The sequence below is a fragment of the Gavia stellata genome, chromosome 9 (assembly GCF_030936135.1).
Source record: "Gavia stellata isolate bGavSte3 chromosome 9, bGavSte3.hap2, whole genome shotgun sequence".
Classification (NCBI taxonomy): domain Eukaryota; kingdom Metazoa; phylum Chordata; class Aves; order Gaviiformes; family Gaviidae; genus Gavia; species Gavia stellata.
In genome coordinates, this window is record NC_082602.1 from 13115566 (window position 1) to 13140290 (window position 24725).

Genomic DNA, 24725 nt, shown 5'->3' on the forward strand with positions numbered 1-24725 from the left:
AAATAATTATTTCTGAAAACATTGCCTAATGCTGCAACTGCTTCTAAAGTAATATGCATTTTTTCCTCCCCATTTACTACTTCCCTTTTTGCAGAAGCACTTTTAGTGTCTTACTTTGGAAACTAAGTTTCTTTAAGCCTATGTGCCCCTAGACAGCATTCCTAGGGAGTCACTTCTGGAAGAAACGGAGAGATCCAAAATACAGTCCTTGCACTGTTGTTCATCAGATAATCCTGACTTCAGATACAGTTAACTTAGCTACATCTGCAACCTGTACCCCAGAAATAAGTGGAAACAGCACAATATCTTTCTAGAATTTAAAAAAAAAATAAATAAAGGTAAAACCAAGAAGCTTTACACTTCCTCTTTTTCTTCTTATGTCTATAGAAAATTTACTCAAAAGAGTAAATTGAGATCTATTCCAAACAATTCAGTTTTAAAGATGCAAAATATTTCATATTTATTATTAGCCATAATAAAAATTATTTAAAAAAAAAAAACAAATAGTATTTAATCCTCATCAATCTTTTTCAAACAACTGTGTAGAGCTTTTCTGTTTAAACAAAGGTCAATGAAAAAACTAATCCACTCCTCCTCCTAACACAATGGGTGCTGGCTATCTCTGACATTGTGAAGCCGAGATTTTCAGAAATGATTAGGAGACTGGAATTACTTGAAAGTAATAGAAGTTGTTATTCTAATTCTCCTAGCTGCCTTTGCAAAGATCAGGTGAGTCTCACTGAAATGCAAATGCTGCTGGAAATCCAAGGACGACCAACCTGTTTGTCATGTAGTAATGGATAAAAAAGAATCTTTAGCCAAGGATAAAAATAACCCTTCTCTGGAGATTTTCAGGCTCCACAGTAGATGTCAAGGTGCCAGTTCTCAATTGATTTTGTATTAGCAGTCTATGACCAAAGATATTGGTTATTAACATGCCCACAAGTTTAGATCATTGTATATTTACAGACGGTAGATACAAACAGAGGAAAAGATTAATATGAGAACAGCAGATAATGTTTAGACTTACCCTTGATATCATCTTTCTCACAATAACAGTTCTGTCTTGGGAAGCAGTAACAAATCCCATGTCCTGACTTAATTCCAAGATTTCCAATGCCTTTCCCGTGACCACCAATAATGTTTCCACCTAATCAAATACAGACACAAGCCAAGATTCTCACATGTAGTTAAATGAAAAACAATAAGGCTCAGTTTTCTGTGGGTTTAACCTAGTATGCATCTGAAATTCAACAGGACAGCACAGTGCAGCGATAAAGATAGGGATTCCTGAGAATTAGGGGAGAGTCTAAATTCTGAAATTTCTGAGGACCTTGGACTGCTTGAACATTAGCCCTGATTAGCAGTTATTCCCATTATGGAAGACTCTGGATTAAAATGTATCTATAATAAAAATATAATAGTTCTCTTTGCATTGCATAGTTGGGATACTTTCCCAGTTTCATGTACCCCTTAAAAACTTATATAGATTCCCATTATTTAATGCCAACCATCTACCTCAAATGATCAACTCAAGGCTGTCCTGACTCAATTCCCTCGTAAAGCATTACGGTTCTGTATCAGTGAGGTCATTTTACATTTTAAAATTCTCCCTAAAATATCTTCTCTAGTCTACTTATTTTAGTTTCTCTCCACCATTGTCTTAGGTATTTTTTTTTACACATGAGATGATGTACAGTCCAGTGGTATAGACCAGCAGTCTACAGACTTGAGTTCTGTTCCTGGTTCTGATGCCAATTTCCTCTTAACTTTGAAAAGTGAACATGCTGTTCTATATATCATTTGTTCCACTGTCAAATGGAGATAACGATACTTAATCACATCTGTAAAATGCCACGGGATAGTCTAGTGAAAGCACTAAGAGTAAGTGCGAAGTGTAAGTGGTAAAAAATGAGTCTTTCATTATCTAAAAAGGTGTTGTTTAATATTGGGAAAAAAGTGCTGCAACTCATACAGGAGTTTATACAGAGTAATTGCAACTGTATTTCCAAAGAAATAACCTTTTTTCTGCATATATTATAAAAATGACCATTAGTTGTGACATTTATCATCTAAAAACTGCCTTTAATCCCAAATGGCATTGTACAGACAGAAACCAATCAAGTTTTGCAAGTTAACTGCCTTTCAGAAAAATCGCCTAAACATAAAGGGATTCAAAAGATGAACAAGTTTTTTTTTCAATGTAGTCTTCTTTTTATTTCAACTCATTTTCCTCCACCCCATCTAAGTCGACAGCAGAGTGAATGACTGTTTCTTTTACATTTCTTTGGATGTGTAACACAAGTTGAGGAAGAGGATATTTTTTTGGCAACATAAAGGCAAACATCCTTTTTTAGAAGTGAAACAGGACTTGAATATTTAAGCAAAGTAGACAGATTTTGACCATCTTTCTAGAGAGGCAACACCTACTAAATTACATGCAGCTCAGATGGTTAATTTTGGAAGAGACTGTGCTGAATCATTGCTCTCCGAGCTGACACTTGTTTTTTGGAAACACCTACGCTTCTTCAAACATTATTGATTAGCCTCCCACCAGCCAACTTTCTCTATTGTGAAGAGGTGATGAAATAAAGTTTCCATAAGCATCAGAAAAATCATGTCTATTTATCTGTATCTGCTTATGTTTGAAGACCTGGTAGAAGGAGGAAGCAGGGAATGAGCAGGTCCTACCTAAACTGTTCTTGAGCAAGGGGTTTGAAGACAAAGGCTTTTTACACAGCAGGGAAAGGAGGAGTACATTTTCACTGCAGGTGTGCACTGGAAACATGGAGCTTCCTATATGCATTCCAGAGACTCAAAAATGTATTTTTCACCAAAGCATTGCTGGTAGGGAAATTCCAAGAATTATCAGCATTGTTTTGAATTGTGTGGTGTTTCACATGCTCCTGTTTTAAATCATCAGCTGTTTCCATTGCCCTGTGGTGGGAAAGAGCTTTCCCTGCTTCAAGATCATTTGGAAAAAGGAAAAACCATGGCCTTATCCCACACACCACGTAGAAACTCCAGAAATTCAGAAACTCCAGAAATTCAGAAAGTAAAACCACTGGTTATTGGACAAAATCAAAGACAACATCCAACTACCGCTGAAAAGAAAGACACGCAAAGCAAGGTAGAAGCCTAACCACTGTATTTTTTTTTTTTCATTATCAGAAAGCCAAAGTTCAGAGGAACCTGCAAAGATCAGTCACTTACTAATGTTGAGCCAGCCAGATTCACACACTACAACCAGCCCTGAAACAGTTACTTACTACAAGAAAGTCTCTTACTTAGAATGCAATTAGGTTGCCTCTATGTGATCTGCACAGCCACAGCACCAGTTGTTTCAGCTGAGCGCCCTTGAATGTAATATTCATAGTGTTAATGTGAGAAAGCAATTTTGGGACTGAAGTACATAGCCATTATAATGATAGATGAATTATAAAAATACGTATTTTAGAAACTGTCTTACTTAAAAAATATCCTTGATCTTAACGCATCTGGGGCCTTCTATTTATTGCTTGCCATTCCCAAAGAAATGTCCTCTGACAGTAAAAGCTGATATAATGGTACTGCTGCACCTCTGAGCTCCCAAAACACACTTATTTCTTTGTCTGTAAATATACTGCTTTTGGGCACCAGCCCAGGTTCTGAATTGCATCAAATCATGTATAAAATTATCCAACTCAGGCACTAAAAAGGCATACATAACATCTTGAAAGCTTGTCTTACTTGCATGCTTCTATTTTCTAATAAGACAGTATTTCTTTCAGATTTCTGTTGAGCAAAACATCTGATGCTGCATATGTTGCACGTTACATGTTTTAGCATTGCAGCCTCTGGCACAAATATTTCCACTTTTAGAATGACAACTGATGGTGGTTATTACCAATAAAGAATTCTTTTCAGATGATTAGAGAAGTTACTTGCATTCACTTCAAGCATTTCTGCCACTTTAAGGATTGTTTTTATGCACTCTAATGAAATAATTATCTCTGTGATATAATTCATTTACAATACACAGTCACATTCTTGCATGTAAGAAATACAAAGATGCCTCTTTATTAATTAATTTATTAATTCATTTTATAGAAGAACATAAGTCCTAGCCTGTAAGAAAATGCTAGTTCCTCTAAGATCCCACTTTAAAATGTAAACTTGGAGTATACAATGTCAGAGCCAGAAGAATTATTCAAGAAACTTCTTTATTCCTGAATTAGATACTGATAGATAAAAAGATCCACTTAAAAATTATCATCTCATAGAAGACTGAAATTGCTCAAGTGCAATACACTGTTTTTCTAATCTTTATATCTTCAGCATGAAGAACTTGCAGGTATGAGCAGGCATATGAGTGGAATGTGGAAAGATGTGTGCAAGAAAAAACACAAACGCATTTCAATTCTTCCTTCATAAATGCTGTTCATATGAATCTCTGCCTGTATTTTCAAATAGATACGGCATTGGATCATTTTGATGGTCGCCTGTCAAATAAGGCCAGGTGCTTTTCCCCAAATGTCTCTCTGTAAGCACGTTTATTTTAAACTGAAATTTGTTTCTTCTTACTTATTTAAATTGGAGTTCAAATAGCCATGGTTTCTATCATATTGTGCTGAAGTTTGGAAATAGGGCATTAACTTGCCTAAAACCTATACCTGTTTCAGCAAATACCTCCTCTGAAAAACACTACCTGTGAAATAACAGGGGGAGCGGAATGAGAATTACTGAGAAAACCTTATCTTTCCATCACTCTCAGCCAGTATTTGTTGGCTGACTGGCTTAAAAGGGAAAAAGATTAGTCTCCATAACCTTAATTCTCTTCTATGATTCATATGCAGGTATGACAATGCAGAGATGCTAAATATGTTGAGCTTGTGAAGGTATCTGGGATCAAGAAAGCGGAACTTGAACAGCAATCGGCAGTGACACAGAAAAGCCCATCCTAAAACATTTCCATACTTGTGCAGTCTTGGGGGCACACAGCTGGATCTTTGCTCTCAATCACATCACAGATGCCATCTGGACAAGTCTTGATACTCGGGGTGCATGTGGAATAGTTCGTGGTGATCCCTGTTGACACAGAAACAGACAGCTGCACAAATACCACGAGGCTTGGAAGGAAACTCATCGCATCTTCTCAGTGCATGTTGACACACCAAAGCACAGGTTATTTTTATTTTTAAAATAAACGTCTATGAATATAAGTACCATCTGCTAAAGTAACAGGCAAGACAACAGTTAAAAGCAACTAGAAGAAATATATTTTTCACTAGGTTTTCTGCTTTTGACAGCCCTTTGGGCATGTCACTTGCAGTTACAGTGAGCATTACTCAAAAAAGAGCTAGTTGACCATTTTGAGACTGAAGGGTGGCTTTCACAACTAAGGATGTCTCTACACAATTTCACACATACTTGAATATGAAGGTTACAAGTAGTCAAAGAGAATTTGTGATACTCATGCAGTTTGAAGGGATAAAGCATCAGCACAGAAACATTGTTCTGGAAGAGTCAAGAGTACTGTCACCTGCCAGATCTGTGCTACAGACAACAACAGAAAACAGAGACAACAAAGACACAGCTTCTGTGCTCACCAACTGTCTGCTGGGGCATACCTGCTCAGAGGCTCATTCGTATGTTCCAAACTCAATTCATGGTCGCAGAGATTACCTTGCAAGCCCTAAGTCACCCATTCCAGTTACACTGCTGCAAACTCAATTCACTACCTGGTGGTTTACATATCATGTTCAACATCACCAGGGACAAGACCAAGAATGACCATTCCAACTTAACCTCATTTTCCTTCCTAGTGCATGTTTCCTTGGGGTATTATGATTAATTTTTTTAGCCCCAGCTTCTGTGTAGTTTACTATACCATGTTGGCCAGCCAGAATAAATCGGTTTATATCTATGGAAGTCAAATGCACAATTATGACTAAACAGAAGCTTGATTTCACACAACGGAAATGTACCTTTTCCACTCCCCTGTCTCCACTGGCATCTTCCTGTTAGCACTCCCAGGCCACCACACTCTTCACATTCAGCATGGTGCTTACTCACAGCACAAGAGTCAGGGCAGTCCTCCTCTTTTTTTAAAACTGTTGGGAAGAGTGTTTGCTGTCAGTGCAGGACGAGGGAGATGAATACACAAGCAAGTCAGCTCAAATTAGAAGGGAAACTCCGTTCTTAGGGGTAGACAGGAAGGAAAGAAACATGAAGAAAGGAGACAAAGACTGAACGCTGACTGACCCAACTATCAGTAAACTTAGATAACAATTAAAGAAAAGTCAAGGTGTTTCTCTTCTGTGAAATAAAAGACAAACATGATGGCATGGTTATCTTTGCTTGATAGCACACTGTCAATGCCTACAACTGTAGAAGTGTGCTAACATACTGATAAGAGAAAAATGGTGACCATAAGTACTTATAGCTTCATACAAAACTTTTAATTAAGGGAAAACACTTAGTACTTAGGCTAATCAGCAGTAGCCCAAAGAGCAACAGCTAGGAATGTGTCATTTCAGACAGCACAAGGCTCTTGCAAAAAGAAAAGTCCACTGCACGCTTTTGTGTCTTCTTCCTCAATCTGTTCGCTCTTGGCATAGGAGTTGGGATATGATACAAGGGAACAGAGGCAACTGTCAGGTAGAATTGTAAGGTTCTGCACAAAGTGCGATATGGTCTGGAGAGAAATTATTACATTTGCAGTGTAATCCTCCTCTGCCATGGCTGTTACAGAATGTTTCTAACATTCTGCCCTCATGAACTTTTCGGTAAAATGAAGTCAATGCAATTGCTACATGAAAGTTAAGCAAAAAAATTTTTTAAAAAAAGAAAAAACTGGAGTGAGAAGTGGGGAGAAAATCTCTTAGGCCAGAGATTTGTGGTTTCATATATATATACACACAGACTTTTTTTTTTTTTCTTCCATAGGAATATGTGAAATACAAAATAAAGGTCACAGACACACAAAAAAAGATTCTTCTAAATCAAATGTCATCATGAACACTAGGAATTGCACATGATACACCACCTTTCTGTGCATTAGTTCTTCAAACAAATATCTGCTACAGGCAGGTCTGATTCAGAACTCAAAATGCAACCTTTGCAATCTGTATCTTGTAACTTAGACTCATTTTCATTGTTAATGCCATCGGTTTATAGATACCCTACTAATGCATCACCTAATACTCATAACTCTTGTAAATAGTTCTAATTGACTCAGGTACTTACGAGTTCCTTCCAATACAATAGTGAGGAGGGTTTTGGTATGTTTCCTGCTCTGCTTGTCTGTAGCTTGAATAGTGTATTGTATTTCCTTGCATTCGGGTCTGTGCAGCACAGAGGAATCATTCACATAAAGGCTTCCCCATTTATCTTCTCGGCCTTGAAGTATGCTGACAGGATAGCAGCTTACATTGGGGGACAGTAACTTGTAGGTGATGTTCACACCACGGAATTTCATACAGTTTTCAATGCAGATTTTTCCTATCTAGGCTCAAACACCAACAAACAAATCACAGACAGCAGAAACAAAACTATACGTCAAAAATATTCTGTGCTTCCCAAAAATATCTTGAAAGAAAATTGAGCATATTACACCTGGCAGAGTTCAGCATTTATCTTGGGTTTACAGATTTGATATTTTACTACCAATGCAGCACATGTATGCTTCAAATGTGATTTGTTCTCCGTAAAAATGAGAGGTAAAGCATTATCATTGTTTTCAGGCTAACAGTGGAAATGCAAAAAGCCTTGACCCAGAGACTCAGTGATGTTTGGTGCCTACTGCTGATGGTCAGCAGTGTTCAGTGAGAACAAGACCCTGTGATTTGGGAAAATCTGAGTTCAGTCCCTGCTCTGTCCCAGGCTGATCAGTGAGAAAAACTTTGGTTTTGCTTGAGAAAGCAAATAGCTCAATGTGAACAAAGCTGAGACTCTTTTCAAATAAGACAGAAATAGAAACTGCTAATACATAATTTTCATAATATTACAGTTGAAAAGTTTCTGGCCAGCAGACTCCTCTGAAAGCCTTAAAAGGAATAACAACCTCATTGTTTCCCATTTGCAATTTTTTAAACATTTTTCTCTAAAAATGAAAATATGTTGGTTTGCCATAGTTGAACTTCTGCCTGCTAGAATATCTAAGGTAGAGCACTCTTCAGTCTGAAACAATTTATCTAAGCAGCACAGGAATGTAAAGCCCCATCTCCTGTCCAGCTCCTATAGGAACTGATCCAAAGCTCACTTTGGTTTTTCCATTTACAAGAGTGGGATTCAGATCAGGTCCAAAGGCATTGGCTTTCCTTGCAGGGAAAACCACAATGTGAAGGGTGGGGTGTTATTTAAGGGAACTTAGTGATGGATTTTTTTTCAAATGCTGCAGTTAAGATGTGTTTTAAGTGACACCACTGCTGGTAAAAGCATATCTGTACACCTTAGTTTTGGCATTCTGATTAAAGAATGTAAAAAAAAAAAAAAAAAAAATTTTTTTGTACTGAGATGTCTTCCTATGAACCTGGACTATTTAAAGCCAGAGAGGAAGCTTTTGCAGTCCTAGAAGCATACTTTGTCATAGGATAGTCCCACTTCATCTAACTTATTCCCATTCACATCACTGACTGGTCACTTGGCACCATTTGCTGGGGTTTTTTTGTATTTTTTTTGGTGGCAGGATAACATACAAACACTATTAAAGCAATCAGAAGCTAGGCCATTTCTTCCACACTGTCTCCGCTCCACAGCATGCTGGGACTGGCAGGAAGAAAAAGAAGAAAAGACTTCAGCTGTTCATAAACTCTGTCTAGACACAAGGTCTAGACAGGTCCCTTCCAGAGCCACGTCATCTTAGCTTTGGTGCTGCGTTGCAACTGGCAGTGTTTTGCAACTGCTTAGACGGTGTTTCTTTGAGGCAGTGGGAGAACATAATGATGTTCTGCGGCATTAACCTTTATACAGACTCGATTAAACTGTTCTTTCTGCCTACTCAGTCATAACTGCTTTTTCCAGGCACCTTTTTGATGAACAGAAATTTCCTGCAAAGGGGGTGGAGAAGACCCCACAAATTCGGGGTCCCTGAAGAACACATTATCCTTAGAGCAGCTCATGGGCCAGTTTTGTTTTCTCTATATAATTTGAGGAGAAGCTAAAAACGCCCCCTCCTCCCCTGAAGTTTCTACAAGAAAGATGGGCTTTCTCTTTTTGCCCGATTCCACTAGGTAAAGCCCAAGCTTGTAACTTTGCCCTGCACCACAGGTTCTGGAGTCAGCACAGCTCTCAGATGCAGCAGAGCACAGCGCCAGGGAAAGGAGGTAGAAGCAGACAGTTTCTCTTTCTCATGAGGAGGGTGAAAAAGAGCCTGGTAATCAGGATTAACATCGACATACAGGGGAGGAATCTACAAAGGTGCATTTTGCAAGACACACAATAGTTAACACAGAAATACCATTATCAGAAATAGGAACGGAAAAATCCATCTTTCGAGCTCCAGAGTTTAATAAAGTCTGGATAATGATAAGGTTCCTCTTCACTGAATTCCAGGGACATTGGGACATATAACCTCTCTAAAAATCTCAGCCGATGTTATTCATCATTTGTCTCAGTAAATGTCAATAGAGCTTTAAGTCCTTTGATAAGTTAAATGCCACTGGGCAAGCCGGTACTGTCCGGCCATGCTTCTGTTATTCAATTCATTTAGCTGCTCAAATAGACAAATGGCATAAGCCCAGCAGTTAATCATTTCTTCACGCTCTTGTGTTTTCCTTAGGGCTAGAGACAGTTCAGCCTTCATATTGATTTGGCCCAGTACTTTTCCTCACTGTTCAGGCACATCACAGCTAATTATGCAGACAACTTTAATAATGTGAAGTGCTGGGGACTAAGCTGCTTCCATTGACTTGTGCTCCAACCCGAGCAGCCTATAAATTCAAACCCAGCCTCAGAAGTAAGTGGATGACAGTAACTGATCGAGACCATCTCCAGAGCCAGGATGAGTTTTGCATTTTGCTGGTCAAGAATCAGAACAAAATCTCTTTGTGAATTTGTGTTTAGGCAGCACAAAGAGAGACCTCTTCCCACAGTCTTGGAGTCCTTCTTGCCAGGAATAGTTTTCCCTGCTACTACTGCCACCAAGTGAAACTGCACAGTTAGTGGGAAGTGCCATTGTTTCCAGAAACCCTAAAATTCCCTTTCGTATGTTTGACTGTCCTGACAACATGCAACACCAGCAGCTTTAGAAATTAACTGTTTTTTTTCTTTTGTTTTGCATTCTGGAACTAGAAAACTATATACTCCCAGACTTCAAACAAATGCGTTCAGGCAACCTAGGGTATGCACAGATAAACATAGTTTAACCAAATTTAATTTGGAATTAATGAGTTCATTCATAATATTATTGTATGCATGCACCTATATGTAAAAGCTGTGTGTATATGTATATGTGTATATATACACACATGTAAAAATTAATTCATAGATATTCACACACCCACAGTTAGGTTTCCACACTTTTTAAAATTACAGTCAAACTATGACATACATATAGTTGGGGCCCATTTCTAGATGCTAAGAGCTAGACTATGAGTATCTTACGCACCTATGCTGTTATTTCTTTTAGAGGGAAACCCACTGACTTCACCCGATCTCCAGGCAAGAGTTTTTTACACTGCTGAGAATAAAGCTTTCACAATCTGGTGCTACAAAACCCCCAAACCTAACATCAAAAATATTGCGATCGGCACAAAAAGCACAGAATATGCTCTGAAGTTTCTAATGGACTGCAAATTTAAAAAGTTGCAGCCACAAGGCATCACAAAATGTCATAAAGTAGTAGCTTTCTGTAGGGAGCCTGCTGTGTGAGCACGCTTGGTATCATCTTCTTATTTAGGATATTCAGTGCAGACTACAGGTAAAATGTCCCTTTACTAAGCAGCAGCATTTTTATTGGTCGTGTAAGGCCTGTTCTGTATTCTGAAGAGCTCTCAGGCCATAGTGCATTCCATCAGATTAAATATAAGAACACGCAATATATCTAACTTTCCTTTCTCTTTCTTTTTACAATTAGCCAGAGGCTTAAAGATCAATAAAACTGAATTCTTCCTTAGAAGTATTCTAATGAATTGGTTTTCTCTGCAGTTGGGATGATCATATTTTAGTCTCAGGCCTCCTCTCTGCTACAAATGCAGTGGCAGTTTTACAGCCTTATTTAGTTATGAGATATACTCTCCAGCAACTCCCCCAAAATGGCTCATCACTGATGTTTTTCATATTCACTTTCATAACATTAATTATATTGAACTAGTTCCTTATTAATGTATATGTTCCACAGGAATTACATTGTAATTTTTACCTGATTAATGTCAACCTGTTAGAAAGTGTTTCTGGAAGGCATTATTAATGGCAATGGTGGTGATTAAGCTAAAATGATGGTTAAATTAGGAAACACATTAATTACTAACTAGCCATTATCTAGAAAAAAGTCATTAACATACTGAAATATGTAGAGCTGGGACTCCAATAGCTGGGACAAATTTCTTTTTTTGCCCTTGATATTTTTCCAGTTATTTATGCCTAAACCACCCATGGTTGCAAGCCCTTCTGTCTCTATTTCTCTCTATTAATACTTCCATCTGTACCCCCTCTTCTGTTATTATGTGATGGGAGAGCTAGTGTCCAGTCTACCTGCTATCCATTGCATCCAGCAACAGTCATATTGATACTACATTTTCCATTGTTTCTACTTAAAACAGCTGCAACAAACACTTTAATGCATCTCGCCGCAGTGATCTATCTACTAAGCTCTGGTTCTAACAGAAAGTGAAAGTATAATTAACACAGTTCTTACTTGTGCAAAACGTTCAGCATTTCTGTTCACTGTGAACTGGTAAGTCATGTTTGGAAACTGAATGCTGACGGGGAGGATGGAGACATTGAAATGAAGCATGACCGATCTTTCTGGGCCATGAAATTCTGTGTCATTCACCAAAACATCCAACTGGAAGGAACGATGCTCTGTGACTGAAATACTTTTATTCAGTACCAGTTCTGCAAAAGAAAAGATTCATCTATTACCAACCCACATTATTTGCAAATGTGTATTTTGATACTGCAATCCCAACAAAATTATATCAAAATTATACATATCAAAGTTAATCAAAACAGAAGGTGAGTTAAATATGAAAATATGCTTCTATGAAGTTATGCTCTGTGCCATTCAAGATGTTTGGAGAGGTCCTCTTCCCTTCTAACAGCCATGCTGAGAATCCTACAATCAGAACCTCTTGCTTATCAATATACACAACAAAATCCTGTACGCTCCCTATCCCAGACATGCACAAAGTCCATGTTTTCAGTATATGTTTAAAACTCAGTGTTTGATTAACTTGAAATTTCTCAGCTTTCTTTGGCTCAATATTTACAAAATGCTTGGAAAAGTTCAAGAGCTTATTGGCCAACTCCTAACAAGCAACATCTCCTTTATTTGAAGAAAGAGACCTTACTGTACTCATGTTGAGTCCCCCTCACTTGGCTGCCATTTGGGCTGAAGTGGATTTCATCGAAGATGTGCTCTACCCGAAATGTTTCACTTATCCAGGGATCATCGGTAATGATGGTTCCTGTGTATTTCTTTCTGCTGCTTTCAAGGGGATAAATAGGTGTGGTGTCTGCATCGTATACAGTTAGAGTTGCAAGGACAGTTCCCTAGAAGGAAATAATAAATGATATTGCTGAATGACCTTGAAGCTTTCTTCCCCCAATACATGTTAGGAGATTGAAATACTGGTCAAATAAAACCTTGCAACTTTCACTCAAGTCCACTTACATTCAAATTCATTTTAAGCTTCACATCACTGCTATTTCACACCTATTTGGATCTGAGTTAGAAGCTCAAAAGGCGGCAGCAGTGAAAAAGAACTTGTCATATAATCATTTGAGTCTATGTCTAAATACAGTGCTAAACTTTCAAGGTAGGAAATGAGTGCACATGCACAGCTCTTGATTTTTTCTTTTTTCTCCCCTTTAAAAAAAAAAATAAAATCACTGTTATTCTACTGTACTACTAAAAAAGCAGATAATATGTGCACTTAGAAGACAAGGAAATATATTCAGACAGGTCAAACTCATTACTTGAAATGACAGAAGTGGCCTGGGGTGGCTGTCTTGTGCTTAGTCCACTAGATTGCTGTTCTCTACCTGGACACTGAAGCCACAAGGCCTTTAAAATTTTTATTAGGAATTCTGTGTTTTAAGTTCATTTCGTTACTAGAAAAGATTGGAAGTTTCCAAATAGAAAGCTTTTTTCCAATGCAAAATGACAGTGAAATTCACTATGTTCTGAATCTTTGGAGGCATGTAATTTCAAAGAGAATATTTTACTTTATAAAACAGTTTTATGACACCTTCACTTTCTATTATCCAGAGCTAAATCAAACTCCCAAATCTCAAAATTTTCAAAAGTAAAAAGGAATTACTTGATGACCAGGCAAATGTGATGTGTTCATAGGTGTCTTGTCAACACTTGTTCTAGTCATGAGGTGGCAGCAAACTCCCAAAATCATTCTTTTCCCGTCCAGACACAAACATGAGCAAAATATACTTTGAAGGAAAATTTGACTGCAAAAAAAAATGCAAAAGAAGTCCTCTCACGAAAAAAATGCTTCATTTAGGCCCCAAAACAAGTGCCTTCTCTATACCATTGACTTATAAAGGGTTGTTGCTCTGGTGGGAAGGGCCAAAGAGCCCACTTGTATACTTCTCTGCTGAAGCAAGGGCTGTATGTGTGCAGGGGGCAGACACGGAGACATCCAGGGGTTTAGACCTCTTGAAAGGTCACCTTGGGGCGGTAAAGGAAAAGTGGGAGAGCACCATTAAAGCAAGATCCTGGAGGTCTCCCATAACAGCCTGACACTGGAAACCTTAACACCTTTGCAGGTGCGGTGTTTTTCTGCAGCAGACAACCGCTCATCCCAACTTTCTGTTAACTGATACAGCATTCTAGTAAGTGTTCTGAATGTAGCTCGGATATCTTATATAGATTTGCATATACGGGAAGGATACACACATACACCTGTTGTAACAAGTCTCAGTTTTAGTCACCTGGGGGAAGCAACCCTGTAACAAATACAGAGCAGAGCTCTGTATGGGGAGATACAGCGATCCTGACCCACAGTCCTAGCTATGGTCCCTCCTGACCTCAAGAACTGCTAATGTGTCTTTACCCTGTTTAAATCCTGACCCGAAGTCTTCTTACTTTGGGGTTGGAATAAAATAACTCAAGGGAGAGAAATTCTACAGACTCAGTGCTTTACAATCACAGCTGTGAAGAGCATGGTGTGGTCACATGCTTGATGCCGAGATCCATTACGCAGAGTATGGAGTTTCCCAGTCATCACACCTCCCACCTCTGCGCTCCTACTTCAGGGACTAGACACAGGAGAGCATTACCTCTTTCCTGTTGAACTCCACGACAGCATCTGCAGTGTCAGTGCCATTGGGAAGGAAGGGAGGAGAGTCATCTTCATCCAAGACATTCACCAGGAAGGGCACCTCAACCTGCATTTCCCTGAAGCCCTCTCTCACGGTACATTTGGCAATCAGCTCATATCTCTCTCTTTCTTCTCGATCTAGGCGCTGCGTCACACTCACGCCGGTGGTGTTCTCATTGTATCGAAAGGGCATACCTTCAGCTGAAAAACATGGCCACAGTATAAATAGAGACAATCGCGTCCCATTATAGGACTCTGATAGTTTTCTTCTTTAACACTCTTTTGCAATCCAGTAAATCCATTTGGACATCATGACTGCATGATAAAAGGCAGACTCAGCAGTGAAACAGAAGGAAGTTGTGGGCTATATTAGGGTAGGCAGAAAACATGGAATAGCTGGGAAAATCCTACAGTCTAGAAGAAGCACAATTTAAAGCTCACGATATTCTCAATCAGCTTTTAGCAGGCACAAACTTCTAAACCCTAAACTTCTTTTTTCCTTAGATCATGACGTAGTCCTCCTTCCCATCCTCTCTGTATATCTCAAAGGCAAAATCTTCAGGCTCAGTTCACATTTGCAATGGAATTTCCTTTATAGAATCAATCTAGAGGATCTACTAAAAAAGTGATCTTAACAGTGCAGCTGTTTACATCTATTGCTGGTACATGATTGGCTCGGTTCCAGTTTTACCTGCCAGCAGTTTGTAGGAAATGCTGAGATTCTGACACAGATGATGAACTGAGGGTAACTGGAGCTGATGAAATGTACCAGGTGGTTTATTCTCTTTGATGTGAAAGGAGAGATCCATTTCTGTGAAGCAAAGCTGCCTTGCTGTCAGGGAACTGCAAGCTGGTGCAGTAGCATTGATCAAGGAGAGGAAAACTGTCGTGCGCGTAGCAGAGTCACATTCCTTCTCTTGGAAAGGGTGGGATGAAAGGAAGACGTACAGCATCACCTTTGATAATGGCATCCAGTTTCCTACAGCTTCATAAAAAAACCCCAGAAGAAATATTTTATAGAAGACAAGCCAACACTTCTTTTACCCATTTTGTGCTCTAATCCATCATTCCACAAACAACCAAATAATTCTATTATGTAATAAAACAATTATTGAAATAAGCCATCTTCTGGTTGGAAGACTATAAATCTTAATCTTAATCACCTCAGTAAGCCAAAAACCTATAGGTGTTACCACCAATTTTACATCATAAAACCTCACAGAACGATATCAGCATTCTGTCTGTAAGACACTGACATAGAACAGGTCACTATCAGTAACCAGCTTTTTGATAGGACTGGTTTTTGGAGGGACTAGAGCAGAGTGGGGTGGCAGCAGGGAAAAAGTGCGCAAAACGGAAATAAATATTCAGGACAGACCTACAAAAACTGCTAACTGTCATTTAAGTCACAGTGTTCTGATAGTTTATACCAGTTGAGGATATGCCCAAATTGTTTATGCTTAGAGGACTAATTGCTTCATCATTGTAAAATATAAAAGATAACATAGAAGTTAAAATCAGCCTGTGGCATCTACTAATAGAGCCTCAAGCCTTCATTATTTTGATTACCTTGCTTTGACTACAGACAGAATGATAGCATCTCTGTAACAGACCTAATTCACTTGAAAAGATGATCTAGGTCACTTTGATCCATATGAACAAAACAAGACTCTCAAGTTCTACACAGTTATTCTTCCTTTGTTCAGTTACAAATGGCTATCTGATATTCATGAACACTGAGTACCAAAAATGCAGCGAAAATGGGTGAGATATCAAGCACTCAGCACTTAAAAAATAAAGCAGTAAGCATCTGAGAAGTTGAACATTTAAACATCAAGGCACCTAAGTCAAAGGGTAGCGTTGATATATGGCTCTTACAAACTCAAGACAGTTACTACAGACTCTCTTCAACAGCAGAATTTCTGCAACTGATCACAGCAGCATGCCATTAACTCCTCACCCATTTCCTCCTCCACCATCTAATGATACCTAATTTCCTCATAGATCAAAATCACCAAAACCAATTTATTGCTAGAGCATAAAAGAGGAGGGAAAACCTGAGATAATTCATTTCTGTAGTTCAAGAGTAAGCTTCTCTAACAAAGTCAAATCTCAAGAAAGGGAGAGAGGTACACTTACTTAGCCATTTCTTCCAAGAGCTCTCTGGTGTTACATGCAAATATACTTTGTGAATCCATGTTACCAGACTTCGAGGACTGTTTATATAAGAGTTTGAACTAATCTAACTGCATTGATCTGGGCACTAGGCACCCAGCATTAACACAGTGGAATTGGCTTAATTTGCATTGGTAGATGAACAAACTGCAAATCTCAATGTAAAGCTGTGACTTATACAGCTGTGAAAGACAGAAAAAATATTTCAAGTAATGCAACATTCCCACCATATTGGAGTCCACAGCGCGAGCAACTGGATCTGTCCCAGGTCAGTGTTTGCTTTGGCATATGGTTCTCTGCATTTGCTATGGGTTTTGTTGGGTCCAGTTCCTCATTTTAAAAGGACAGATGTGTTTTGTCCAAATTTGATGCTCATATGCTGATGGATAAATCTCCTGATCTGAACATACTTGCTTTAACAACAGATACTTCAACAAGAAAAGCTAGTCTTCTCATACTTACACAGCATGTTAAAGTCTTCTCTATCCAGGCTTTTGCTAAGGTAGAGAAGTCCTGTTCTTCCTCTGATTTGAAACCAGTGATTTTCATGGGATCTTGCTCGAGAAATGATGAGATTCTGGCACAGATGAAAGTGGGCCACTTCCCCATGTGAATCTCTCAAGGCATGGATGCGCAGGAGTGGCGTACCTGCCGGCTGATCAATGTAGACATTCTCCGAGTACTCTTTCCTGGGGAAGTAGAGACCAAAGGCAGCTGCAAAAGAAAGCACACAAGCGGGGAGTTGCTCTCAGTTGAATGATTTTTGCACTGGCATTTTCTTAAGAGATGCATTTCCAAAGAACCAAAGGCTTCATTCTCTAAGGATTAAAGAAGCATTAAAAAAGATGTGGAAAAAGGCAGATCCTCATCTGGTGTAAATAAATATAGTTTTACTGCACTCAAGTCAGGGACATAACCACCAAAAATTTGGCCTATAGTTTGTGTTCAAGTTACAAAATCATCTGCTTTTTGAAAGCAAAACTGCTTTGCTGTAAACATGCCCCAGTTTACGCAGAACGCTTAATGAAGCTCTGCTTGCCAGATTTTACCTAAGTTCGTATCTGGAGCTCTCAGCTGTAATTCCATTATCTCTCAGATTATACACAAAGAAGGAAAAACCCTTTGATGAAATCACACACTTTAGAAGCCTAAACACACTCTCTGTTGAGAAAAAACACAGGAATATGTCAATGGCTTGCACACTTTTCCTTGGATTACATAAAACCTCTCTTACATAGGAGTCCTTTTGTGGCTCCCTTCGTTTCTAAACAGGCCAGCATGATACTTTTGGTACAGAAAATGGGAGTTGTTTAAATAAAATTAATAGGAAAGTCTTATAAGTATTTTAAATACGACAGATGGAAAAGCTGAGAACTGATTTGCCTGGAGTGGGGAGGGAAACGTACATTTATTTTTAATACAATGGCTGTGACTGACCTGTTGTTGTTCTCCGATTTTTTTCCCCCTCTGACATTGCAGACATTTACATTTAGTAGGGCTCAATTGCCCCTTGATGCCTGTTTCTTCAGCTGATCTCATCTCACCAGGTCACTTTGCAATGGCTTCTCTACCCCTTCCCAGTGCTTTCCTTCCAATTCTACTGCTTGCCAATATGATCACAGTGGAATGCTTGACAAGCAAGGAAGGTACAAAGTGATGCTCATTCACTCATGTCCACTGAAATACTGGAACTGTCACTCTTGTACTTCACCTGTACCGACAGTCAGTACTTGCTCCTATACAAAAGAATACTTGTGTACTGCAGAATTTTGCATAATTTAATCTGATTTGATAAGGAGTAAGGCATATAAAAGGCTCACACATCCGCTGAACAAATGCAAATAACAACATTTTCCGTATGTTACTAATACAAGACTATCTTAGCTTAAATCAAGCCAGATACAACTGGAAACGATAGTAATACAGCAGTAAAGTTAGGGTTATAATGCCAAAAGTCTTCAAAATAGCATCAGGCTATAGCACGTATTTATTTTTTATTATTATGGGACCATACACTGTTCTACTGAATGGAGAGGACCGCAAACAAACTGTAAACAAGAGACCCCTAATTTCATTTGGAAATACCACAGAAACCACTGTACCTTGCAATGATTCATGACATCATCAGTATCCCTGGATGCAATTACATCCATGAGATTTACAGAGGCCCGTTATTTTTTCTACATATACTTTGCAATATATGAATAAAGCGGTACAGTAATACGGAAGGTGAATTAGCTCTAAAGTAATTAATTCAAAGGGAAGCGAACAATAATCTTTTTGAGAGTTTTAGAAAAGCATTAACTCCTGATGTCCCCTGTCTGGAAGAAAACTATTACTTCTGATTCTGGTGCTATCACCATCTTTTTTGTAAGTTAGATTCCTGAACATTCATAATAAATTTCAAATATTTTTCCAGTCCCTCTGTCTGTCTTTTTTGAAGTGCAGGAAAACCTGGTGAATACGCACTGCTAGAAGTCCTAATAAACTGGTTCGTTAACAAGAGGGATAAGGTGATATCCAAATAGCAAGCCCAGTCCCAGTACAGGCAAATAGATTTCCTTGAGGTACTTTCGATAAAATCTTGATTCTAGAATTATGAAAACTTCCTCACGAGAAATTCAACACTGAAAATTCACTCAAGACGAAAAAATGCCTTTTAACCCACTGATATACAACATTAGCAACAGGACAGGGGAATATTTACTTATTTTCTTATTTCTAAGACTGTGGTGAAGAGTTCTAATGTGAGTGATGCTGTGTGCTCAGCTTCACACACGCATCATGTGGTGCAAGAACCGGCACCGTAGCAGAGATATGAACTCACCTCCAGTAAAAGGAGCGTACAGAAAATACAGTGTATATAAACAGTATGGATGTGTAAAGTGTGAAATTAGAAAAGGGGAAAAAAGGGGTATTTTCAGTTGTAATTATTTATTTCCTTGTCTTAAACAAGTATGTTAATCTTTATATGCTTTGCTCTACAAATCTGGGCCCACACTGTGTGCTAGTATGTACACAGTTGTGTTTAACAAAGCACATGAATAATTATGACAGACATTGCCACTTGAATGTCTGAAACTTTGCATGCAACTACACCTCAGCAGAGGTCAGCATCCTGCTCTGCATTTGAAAGGAAAGAGTTAGAATTTATGCCGCTGTCTCTCTGAAATTGTTTGGCGTGATTTCACAGGAGCAGTCTTCTTCATTCTCAGAAAAAAGGGAAAAAAAATCCTGTAATATAAAAATTTGATTTCTCTGTAGGAAACAGAAATGCAAAACAATGCTTTGTATTCCAAAAAGAGAGGAAGGTTCCTTCATAAAATAATTTAGAATTTGCATCACATATACAAAAGCCACTTTAAGAAATTAGGAAAAGCCACTGTAAGAAATTTAAGTAGAAGCAAGATCTTTTTCTCCCTGATTCAAACGTAAAAGCTGATGAAACTAAATTCTTTCCAACAGAAGTGTTAGTTTTTAGTACAGAGCATACTTCTATATTAAGCACAACACCTAAGGATAGTTTTAACTGACACAATGGATCTGACATACTTTCAACGTTTTACTTAGAAAACAAGTATTTCAAGTGAAGGACTTTACAACACTGTAGAAACTTAGATTGTAAAATAAAAAAAAAATAAAAAAGAATTTGATTTAGCCATGTAACAGGATTCACACAATGCTGCTGATCTTGCAATTACTGGGATTTTGTAAAGTGGTTTGTGTCACTCTCTAACTCCATTTCAAGCACTGAAGGAGATGAGAGGTATGCAACAGACTGCCCAGGTCACAACCACACTCTGCATATAAATCTTTGGAGTCTGATTTTGAAGGAGACCTTTGAAGTAGAAATGTAGCACCCACTTCTCTGAGCTGTGTTCATTCCTTTAAGCCCTAGTAAGTTAAAACCAGATTCAATAAACTTGCCATCTGGCAAATATGCTGCAGGAGGAAGAGGTTCTAATCCTGGCCACAGTTCCTTGTGTCCTAAAAAAAAAAAAAAAGAAATCAATTTTCAAGGACTTGTGCAAGCTTCCTATGGAAGCCAGATGGAGTTTTTATTGAATCTGCCATTTAAATAAAGAGGAATTGAAATGGTTACACTCAAAACTGATGGTTAAAGTGCTTTTGCTTAGGATTTAAAAGCAGAGAAACATTTCATGTTACAACCTTGAAATATACCCTGAGAAGGTTGTGCTCTGTAACATACATGAGTAACACAATATATGTAGAAAGAGAGAGTGTTACTGAAATATTTTGTAATCTCTGAGCTTTTTTTTTTTGTTTTTAGAGTATGCTTCAGCTCTCCTCTATTCTACAATCGGCGCAGAAAACATGGCAATCTCTGATGGATGAGCAATATTACGTGATAATAGCATATCAGTAACATACAGAAGAGAAAAGTGATCATGTTTAAGCGGATGTAATGCTACTGACTAATAGCTCCTACAGGAAATAGCTACAGTTATGAGAGCAGTTTTCCAGTTCAGGGAGAGAAAGCAGATAAAATGAGAGTGGAGAAATGAGATTATATAGATTTTGAAGACTTGATGATTGCCTTTTGAAATAAGACAATTTTTCATGTGGCTTTTTTCAGTCATGAATGATTAGGTAAATAATGCCTTTTTTGATACAAGTTGATTTTTTTGTACAAAATATGTTGTAGAAAACTTAACATGTTTTTAGTGCTTTTTATGCTTGCCACTATAGACTTGAGTAGCATAGGTGGATTACTCTTGATGAAAACTATTAAACTGTAACATTATACTCTTACCATCAACCACAATGAGGAAAAACACAATTTAACTTTTTAGTCACAAAATGAAGTAGCGTGAATTTTTTTATAAGCAAAGAGGAAAACTTCACTGTGAAAGACAGCCTCCCAATGTTTGCAACCACCTTTCAAGGTAAAATTGCAGACTTCAGAAAACATGTTTTGAAGCAAATTATCCCAGTCAAAAGATTTGCTCTAGCAAAGGATGTGCTTAGATAACTGGGAAACCATCTCGGCTTTATGTGGATCACTTGCAGAGTTCTCAAAGCACACTGGAGATGGTAAGAACAGAGGACAACCAGCACACGGCAGGGCCACTGCTCAGGAGCATCCTGCCACCCTGGTCCACAAAGCAAAGGACATCCTCTTCTAAAGAGAAGCTGGTGCAGGTTGCAGCAGCCAGTGAACTGCCGGTCCGTGAAACACAGCAGCTAGCTCGCTCTTGAACCTGGGATTGTGAACCTAAGAGCTAAACCTACAGAAACAGTGAAAGCAGTGCACTGTTCAAATTCAAGGCCTGCCACCTAACCAAACCATTTGCCCCAAGCAAAGCAAACAGGTGTCTTACGTAGCTCATAGTGAAAAGTCAGAGCCTAAATGACTGCTGCTTGGTTTAAGTTACACCTTGTATTTGAACTAAAGGCACAGTCTTGATTTAAAGTCTTCAAATGACTGAAATCTACCATATCTCTTTAAAGTTATTTTGGGTTTCATTACTCATGTCATCCGAAAAATGTCTCTCTAGCCTAAGCGTTTGCTACCATCCAGCTTCTTCTCACCAGATCATGTTTTAAGTTACACTTTTTTCCACTAGATGAAAACCTTCACAAATTTAGTGGTGTCTGCTGGATGAATGTGCATTTCAAAATACAAGCAGTGGGTTGTGTTTTTAAGAATATATTAAAAAAAAAAATCAGCAAAACGGAAATGGAATGAGAGTTGTTTTTCATTCAGCAAGTAATATACACCTATACAACCCATGTCTTGGAAAAGTTACTCAGAGGTCCCCAGGAGGACAACATAACAATTTATTAAGCATAGAACAGACCTCCTGCAATCAAAATCCTTAACCAAGAACTGACGTGCATCTCCATGAAAAGGGGTATGCTTTTAATGCAATGATAGCGCTATCATTATAACATACAGGATTTAATGATATAACAGATGAACATGGGAGTCTGCTGTTAATAATCCCCCATTTGTTGCACAGCATCAGATTTCAACAAGCAATTATCTGGCAAGGTTAGTTTTGTGTTCCTGAAATAATTATCTTTACTTTTGATGAGTAGCCATTATGTTTCATTACTAGTATTAATATACCCAGTGTTTGATTCATCAGAGAACAAGAACAGTGATACGCTTGTATATTTTAAATTAAGGGACTTGCCTGCTTAATGCCCTTCTAGCCCCTACAGAATTAAGAAATAAACTCGCCCTCATAAACCAGAAAGTCCGTAATTTAGAAAAAACACTGTCATTTAATGGAAAGGTAGCATGAAACAGCATAGCTGGAAACAACACTATGCGGATTGAACACGCTGAAAGGTATTCAAGACAATATCCACCATTTAACACAGGCTGACCATCATATAAGAATAAAATGTTTTTGCCAGCATTTAGATGAATGTCTCTTCAGTTAGAGATGTTTTAACAGAGAGAACAATCTCCATATTACGCAGGGAATTGCTCCAACCTTTCCTTCGGTTTAGCAGCAGGATTTTAAATGAAGAACTCCTCACTGCACTATCCATCATTGCACTGGGACTCTTTTAAGAGGTAATCACAGAAGAACAACTATTTCCAATAGACCTGGCTGCACACCACCAGAGATAACCACTCAGAGAACTAATATTCACCAGGGCAAAACATAACCATGGTTTAAACGAAGCACCCTGAAAAGCTATCTGAACATCTCCGAAAGGGACCCGTCAACAAGGAACGGCTCCGGAGCTCAGCTCATACCCGCAGTTCATGGCAGAGCACAAGCTAAGAGTTTCCTTTTTTAAACCAGGGTGAGAGTTTCAGCGTCAGAAACTGCAGGCTGGGGAAGAGCTCGTGCCAGGCAGCACCCCTCACTCATCACCTCTCTCCGAGGTCCTCGGCTGACCGCATGGTCATGGCAGGAGACAGCCTGTGCCAGGCAGGGACACAGCACCAGTGACAGAGGGACCCCAGGTCCACTGTGCTCCCCTCTACGTGCCTGCACAGCCAGGCATCAGGGTAAGCCAGCCTCCCCGACCATGTATAACCACCACTCAGGGGAGGCTGTTCCTTGCACAAATACAATTATTAAACATTTCTCCTGGTTTTATACAGAGAAGTCCAGTCAAATTCGGCCATCAGCTCATCGACTATAGGCAGCAGCATTAGTGTCCTAGGTATAACTCCTAGTGCATTTGAGAGTCACTGGAACAATAACAAATAGAAGAACTGGCATACACTTAATTAACTAGCAAGCCATTAATGCAGCTCAGCAGCATGATGTTATTTATTTTTAGGTGTGTTATTTTTAAGCTGATCACTACAGAAATTGTAACAGATGTGATATGAACCAGAGAACATAAGAAACTGTATGAAAGTGAAAATAAAATTTTCCTTTTTTATAAAGCTGCTCCCCTGGACACTAGGTTAGAGTGAATTGGGAAAAGATCACTGTAGAGCTTCATACCAGAATTTTCTGAAAGCATGCCCAAATTTTATGGAGCTGGATAATTGCTAAGTTTTACCTGTTGCATACATTTAAATGTACACAATTGTTAGAGAATGATAGAACAAATTTCAATAGTTGCAGTGTCAGTGGAATACATGTGTTTTACAGAATATGATACTTCCAGAGGGAACAGGTCCTTACAAACTGATGGTAAGCAGAAACAATACGTAACTAGAATATATTCCAGACCTGTTAAACTGGTTTGCTTTAAGTTAATTCCTTCTCTTGGGATTTTCCTCACCAGATTCCCATGCCCATTTTGAAAACAACCCTGAATTTTAGACTGAAAACATAGAAATTAAGTAGATACAAATATTAGATAAAAAAGTTCAGTCGACCACCTAGTAAGGAAAATGAATTCCACAAGACATTAGTAAGATAGACCTGGTAAAGCCAAAAGATGGATCAGACAAAAAGAAAAAGTTTGCTTTCTGTATGAGGCATTTTGAACATAAATTTTAAAAAAGTCAAGATCAAAGACAGACCCTAAATTTGTCAAAAAGAAAATATTTCAGTTGGATTTGTGAGAACTGTCAGGATTTTTATTTTTGTCTCAATTCAAGAATGGAAAAATCTGTGCAGCATGGTA

General features: G+C 38.5%; 1 protein-coding gene across 1 annotated transcript in view; it reads right to left on the reverse strand.

Moving 5' to 3' along the window:
* Positions 1-23177, reverse strand: part of RET (ret proto-oncogene) — a 44204-nt gene extending 21027 nt beyond the window's left edge. The window contains exons 1-11 of the mRNA XM_009809770.2: positions 23120-23177; positions 20517-20639; positions 17115-17366; positions 15169-15462; positions 14437-14678; positions 12492-12693; positions 11837-12036; positions 7228-7486; positions 5967-6092; positions 4957-5067; positions 1031-1150 (exon numbers count right to left, since the gene is read on the reverse strand). Coding sequence (XP_009808072.2) covers positions 1031-1150; positions 4957-5067; positions 5967-6092; positions 7228-7486; positions 11837-12036; positions 12492-12693; positions 14437-14678; positions 15169-15462; positions 17115-17366; positions 20517-20639; positions 23120-23177 — 1987 coding nt within the window. The remainder of the gene's footprint in view (positions 1-1030; positions 1151-4956; positions 5068-5966; positions 6093-7227; positions 7487-11836; positions 12037-12491; positions 12694-14436; positions 14679-15168; positions 15463-17114; positions 17367-20516; positions 20640-23119) is intronic.
* Between the last annotated feature and the right edge of the window lie 1548 nt (positions 23178-24725).